Source organism: Phytophthora infestans, genomic scaffold, assembly GCF_000142945.1.
Source record: "Phytophthora infestans T30-4 supercont1.84 genomic scaffold, whole genome shotgun sequence".
NCBI lineage: Eukaryota > Oomycota > Peronosporomycetes > Peronosporales > Peronosporaceae > Phytophthora > Phytophthora infestans.
Window position 1 is genome coordinate 181,752 of NW_003303675.1, and position 6,795 is coordinate 188,546.

The following is a 6,795-nucleotide window of genomic DNA, read 5'->3' on the forward strand; positions in this document are numbered from 1 at the left end:
GCAGTTTATTGCAATCGATCAGAGAGGATTTTTTTTCCATAATCAGTGTACACGATATGCGAACTTAATTGATTTCGCAAACAATTAACGCTGTGAAAGCTCAAGTACGTTGGAGTTATTTGTTCCGATGCTAATACAGTACTGCACCCCGTTTTCGCGGGGGTGGACCATATAGGATTTGCATATAAATCATATTTAAGCTTATAAACAATAGCTGATTTCGATTCGGGATCATCACATTCGGAAGTTTATCATAGGTCCAAGGGCGCGAAAACGGGGTGCAGTAGTACATAGATACAGTCTGCAGTCCGTCAGTCTAGCAGCTCGTTGTTTTGCAAAGATATAGCGGTAATCTTTATCTTCGTAGTATTTCGGTTGCCTCAATTCCCAAAGTTGAGGCCGAACCGGAACTCGTTATCTTGTTTATCTGATGAGGCTCTTAAATGTATCAAATTTACTTTTCTCGGTGCTGCTGTGTATTTGAAGGTTGAAAGTAAAGGACAACAATTGCGAAATATGCGTTGATATCAGCTACATGTAGTTATCGAAGTACATAAAATATCAAGACTATTTGACCATGCAGAAACATTTTGTACAGTGGTAGAACGTTTGCAATCAGCCCAGACCCGACATCGTTAAGACCATGCCACTAACGTTTCTCACCAGTGTCACGCTATCTAGCAAGAATGCTCGACTTTGTTTATTTTGCTATGGTTTCTTCATAGCGTAAGCACATGAGCGTTTAAAGATATGCTGAACGCTGGAAATAGGAGTATGTTCTGTTCCTTGTGACACAACAGTGCTTCGACGTGCAGCCGAGCTCAAATTTGCGACCGAACTCAAATGTGAGTTCTGTGCCGGTAGATCATTACATAGGGTATCACCTATGTGTGACGGCTCTTTGACACCCTCCGTACTTGCCCAGTGGTGCGTTGCTGGAGACGTTCGAAGAGCAAGGTCACTTTTGTCATGTCTGGAGCTGCTGTGGTCATCCACACGCGACTTAACACAGGAACTGGGTTTTAAAAATGCGAACTTAAATGGACCGCTGTCCAATTGGGACTTTCTCTTAGTTAATCATCCCACCCACAACAGCAAACGTATTACATGTAGTATTTAGGGTGTATTCCAGGTCTTGGGATTACTACCGAGGGGTAGTCGTAGCTCCTATGCAAGCCGTTTCTTTCGCTAGTACATGTGCGTAATCGTCGCGCTTACAGCTGAAATGTCCATCCCCTCATCACGACTGACACGTTCATGTTCGACATCTTTATTGGCTCGAACATCTCCGAATCAAATCGGCCAAAGCTCGATACGTCCCCATCAGCCGATGAACGCCGACAACGCACAATCCATTCACTGACGTTGAAGGCACCCGCCTCAGTCCCGATACGCATGTCGACCACCAGCTACCAGATCGAGGACGGCTTCGTGTCCACGTCGGCCGGCAGCTCCGTGCTCAAGGCCACACTGGCTGTGGATGTGCTGGATGAGAGCGCGAGCGACACTTCCACGGCGTCGCTGGTTCCCACGCCGCAGCACAAGCTGCGAGCTGCTCACTCGGAACTTAGCAGCCGCCTCTTCCCGCGTACCGAACGCTTCTGCTCAGGCGCTGAAGCTGTGCTCCGCGTGGCCAGCCATGTGAGCGCCAACGTTTTTGAGTACCCATTACTGCCGACGGCCGACGGCGCGCAAACACAGGAGATCAAGCGCAAAGCCCGCGCACGAGTAGTCTCGCTCGAGATTCGTCCGGGAGCAGCGGATGCTGTGCGTGGCGCGCTGGCTGTGGGTGCGTCCTCGGCCGCGCTCATCCCGTCGCAGACATTGCCGATGTTCTTGCCCAGCCTCTTCCAGCTGGCACAGAACGCCGCGACGTCGGCGCCCGCCGTTTTTCATGTGGCGTGCGAGGCAATTCGCCGTGACATGGCTGTCGCCAGCTCGTACGAGCCACTGTACGCGTTACAACACTCAGGTGCATTGTTGCTTAACTCGGCTTCACCTCAGGAATGCCATGATTTGGCAGTCGTGGCTCACGTGGCCGCCCAGCGCCTCCGAAAGCTGTTGATTCACTTCTACGATGGGGCGCGTGTCGCTCGTGAGATGGCCAAGGTAGAGACGCTGACGGAGGAGTCGCTCGAGACTCTCGCTGCGCTCCACTCGACGGCACAAATTGGAGATGTTGTGGAGCAGGTGCAGAAAGTAATGGACGACCTGTTTCACGTACTGCAACATCAGTACCGTGTGTACGAGTACTTTGGTGCCGAGGATGCTGAGTTTGTTGTGGTGGTTGTTGGTGAGGCTGCTGCAGCACTGAAACAAGCCGCGGCGTACGAGCAAATGCTTGGTACCAAGGTCGGCGTTGTGCAGGTCCGTCTGCTACTTCCGTGGTCGCACAGAATGTTTGCGCAGGCGCTTCCGACCACAATTAAACGTGTGGTTGCTCTGGAGAATGTGGCGCCAAGTGCGTTGACTTTCCAGCGTGGTCTGCTCACTCAGAATATGCAGGTGTTCTTCCAATCGACGTACTGGCAGCCGGTTGTGGAAGCTGCCCCCGTCGTGGTAACTGGCGTGTACGGCGGTGTATTCCGCAACTCCACATTCTCAGTGGGTACGGGGCGTGCTGTTCTGCGTCACTTGGCGACGGCCTCTTCTCGCCGCGCCTTCGTTGTGGCTAAGAGTGAGAAACTGTACGATGCTGCTCTGGTGAACGCACCATCGGAGAGCAGCCAAGCAACGAAGTTTGACGTGGTGTATGGTGAGTCGCTGGAGCTTGAGGGCTCGGCCGCTTACACGAAGCAATTTCTCTTTTACGGCTTCGACGATGTGGAATCGGACACTGCGCGTGCCGGTACCGAGACTAACAAGCTGTTTGAGTCGACTGTGGACCTGTTGAACAAGAACCCGGCCACGCGAGTGAATGCTGTGGTGACTCACAGTGCCGGCGAGGAGGCTGCAGAGCGTCCCGTGTCGACACTGGAGGTGCGTATCGCTCTAGACGGTGGCAATGGACCAGTGACGTCGGAACCTGTTGAACAAGCGGACGTGGTGGTGGTGAACCGCCCTGAACTGCTCGCTCACTACGATGTAGCTCGCAGTGTAAAGCAGGGCGGCAAACTGTTGGTACTTACTGGTTGGAAGACTGCAGACGACGTGGATGAGCGTGCGGCGTTCAAGCAGCAAGTGGCATCTCGTGACATTCAGGTTCTGGTAGTTGACACCAACGAGCTGGCCACTCGCGTTGAGGACGACGCTGTGGCTGCTGTCGGTCTCCAGACTGCCTTCTTCAAGGCGTCGGGACTGTACGACGAGAGTGTTGTGCTCGCTCTGCTTCAGGCTCAGTTTCCCGAAGAGAAGCACACGACTTTGCGTTCGTTCGTGTCGGCTGTATGGGGTGATGTGTTGACTCTTACATATTCGTCGAAGGAGTGGTTGATTGCCACGGATGTGGATGAGGAGGCTGCTGCTGCTAAGCCGTTGACGGAGTTTACGAACGTAGCAACTAGCAAGGTTCCATTCGCAAGCAGTGCCGAATCTGCTACGTCCTCGAAGACCAACGGCAAGCGCCGCTCGTTCGGGGAAGTGTCTCGCGAGACAAAGGCGGCATGGCAGCTCATGTTCCCGAACGCGTGGGAGGCTCACCATGGTATGCGCGACCACGTGACGGATCTGGTGACCGTGACAAAGTGGGAGCGCCTGACACCGGAGGACTACTCTCGCAACGTGTTCCACGTTGAGATGGACACAACGAACACGGCAATCAAGTACCGTATCGGTGAAGCTCTAGCAGTGTTTGCGCACAACGACGAGAAAGAGGTTGTCAAGTTCCTACAGACGTACAACGTGGACCCGGAAGCGCTGGCCGCGTTGCCAGTGACACACAAGAAGAAGAAAAACGAGGCTGCGACGGGTCCGAATGAGGAAACGTTGACGTACTTCCAGCTCTTCTCGCACGTGTTGGACATCTTTGGCCGTCCGTCGAAGAAGTTTTACCAGGCTTTGTTGGAACGCGCTACGGACGAGAAGGAGAAGACGACGTTGGCGGCTCTGCTGGACGCGGATGGCAAGGACGAGTACAAGCGTCGTGTGGACGAAACGGTGACGTTCGCCGAGCTGTTAGAGGAGTTTCCGTCGGCACGCCCGATGCTAGCGGACTTGCTGACGTTGGTGCCGCGTATCAAGCCGCGTCACTACTCGATCGCCTCTAGCATGAAGATGAACCCGACGAGCGTGCACCTGTTGATCGTGGTGCACGACTGGACCACGCCGGGCGGCAAGTACTGCATCGGCCAGGCCACGCGCTTCCTGGCAGGTGTGAAGGTTGGACAGAAGCTCTCGGTGTCTGTGTGCTCGTCGGTAATGAAGTTGCCTGCGAACCCGCAGGACCCGATCGTGATGGCGGGTCTGGGTACGGGTATGGCTCCGTTCCGTGCGTTCATCCAGGAGCGTGCGTTCCTGCGCTCACAGGGCGTCAAAGTCGGTCCAGTGGCGCTGTACTTTGGCAGTCGTCACAAGGCCAAGGAGTATCTGTATGGCGACGAACTGGACGCGTTCGAGGCAGACGGTCTGGTAACGTACCTTCGCTGCGCATTCTCGCGTGACCAGGAGCACAAGGTGTACATCCAGGATAAAATCGCCGAGGACAAGGAGATTCTGGCAGACTTGCTGTTGCGCCAGAACGGTCACTTCTACCTGTGTGGTCCGACGTGGCCTGTGGCGGATGTACGTGAAGCGTTGGTGAGCTCGTTCACTCAAGTTGGTGGACTGGACTGTCGTCAGGCGAACGCGACGATCGAACGCATGCGCGAGGAAGGCCGCTACGTGCTGGAAGTGTATTAAGCGGTGAGAAGCTGACTCCAAACGTTTGATGTCAATCAATCCTTTTTTCATTTGCTATTCGTACGACACACCAAATGAAAGATGCTATTACTACATGGCACTAGCCGAGCGCCGCCGCTACGCTGGGGTAAATTAGGTTTAGTTCAACACGTTTTGGCATCCCCGCCTCCGCTACGCTTCGGCGGGATAACTATTGAAAAAAAACGCTGAACCCACGTGTACCTAAATCGATTTATTTTTTAATTTATTAATTTGGGTCAGCATCATGCTTACCTGATTTAAGAAATAAATATTCTTATGATCTTATATCAAGATTCTTGATGCAATCTCTTTTTTATTGCTGGCTACCACTGTATCTTCATCCTCCATCCAAAACCACCAGCACTTTAAATAACATTTATACAAACGCTACACAATATATTTAGTTTAGCGTTGTGCTCGATATCACGGGCCATTTTTGAGCCGCTTTAAAACTTAGCTCACATCAGCGCACTCGATAGTAATGGCCTGTCCAGCTTGCACTACTTATTAACACCTGCCTGCACTGCCTATTTCAGCTTGTACGTAACTAAAGATTGTTCACTTCTCATATCAAACTCAATGAAAGTTAAAACAAAATATTCAAATTTTACTATTTTTAATGTCTGTGGCGCTCATTTTGTGCTGATTTAGAATTAGCACTCGAATCTGTGCCAGTTATGATTGAAGCACTTAGATATTGTGTCGCAAGACGCCTCGCTGCTGTTGCTGTTGACGGTAGTGTTTTCTATTTGATAATTTACCGATGATTCCAGGATTATTGGACGTCATTTAGGCTCCAAGTTTACTAATGTTTCTTTATGGGGTCTACTTAACCAACTATAATTCACACCTCTCGTGTTTTGTTGTTGTATTGCCGCTCCATTTAAATTCGTATCCTACGCCTCTCGACGACACGTCCGCCAGTTAAGTAGTATCGGATTTTGCTGTCTAAACAACTCGTAGAAAACAATGGTTTACAGCAGTAACACATATGAGTTCATTTTGTTCAATCTAAAACTACAGTATCTATCTTTATGGATCAAGTGACAACGCTTATTAACAAAGCGTTGTTCTTACGGCCAACTTCTGTTGTACGTGTACTACTATTTGGCTGCTCAGTCAGCTACCTCACACTCAGATATTTTCTTCATATTTCTACAACAAAACAGCTGTGGTTATTGTTTTAGTCATTGTAACTTGCAGAAACCATTAAGTACAGAATATTACGTGTATTAATGAAATGTCCTCGAAAACGCGCATTCATACGTGTACGCTGAGCATCTTGCAGCATAGGAAGCGTCTTTAGGGGCTATTTCATTTGAAAAAAAGTAGCACTCAAATATTAAAAGCAACATGCTATACAAAAATAAGTACAAATTAAACTTCGTAGTATTTAAGCGATGCCGCCATCGGAGAATGTGCAAATTTCCATATGTGCTCTGTGAACCACATGAATTTACTGATGTGAGCTACATAACTCCGTTTTAACCATTTGAAGCCGCCTCGGCAGCCAATGGGAAGGCTCAAAAATCTGAGCGTTTCGTGTGACGGACGGACGGACACCGTGCTAGCCTTGATACTTTAGGACTAGCCGTTCGCCGCCGCTACGCGGCGGAGTGAAAAGGTTTGTTGGAGAAGAGGTGGCCGAAAATTTAGTGCTCTTGGCTTCGCGTGCTTTGTCAGCGTCGTTCACCCAGTAGATCTTGGATTCGTGTACTTAACCGCTTACCTTTCCGTAGTCTCATCCGGCCCCGAATAATATCGTGGTTTGGTACGTTTCCGTTACCCCGTACTACAGGTTGGATGTTGTGGCCCATGCTCTTCCGTGCTCTTTCTGGCTTCGTGGTTCCCTGCTCACCCGTGGCACACGCAGCTAACTGGGTTATCGCCCTCTCTTTTGGGATCATGCTCTTTAGTGCGGCCTTTTTCGTGACTGCC

General features: G+C 50.7%; 1 protein-coding gene across 1 annotated transcript; it reads left to right on the top strand.

The window, feature by feature from the left end:
• Positions 1-1,257: 1,257 nt before the first annotated feature.
• On the top strand, positions 1,258-4,893 carry PITG_19263 (sulfite reductase [NADPH] flavoprotein component, putative; the record flags this gene model as incomplete). Its single annotated transcript, XM_002997153.1, has 1 exon — positions 1,258-4,893. One exon carries the CDS (start codon positions 1,258-1,260, stop codon positions 4,834-4,836), a length of 3,579 nt encoding a protein of 1,192 aa, XP_002997199.1.
• Between the last annotated feature and the right edge of the window lie 1,902 nt (positions 4,894-6,795).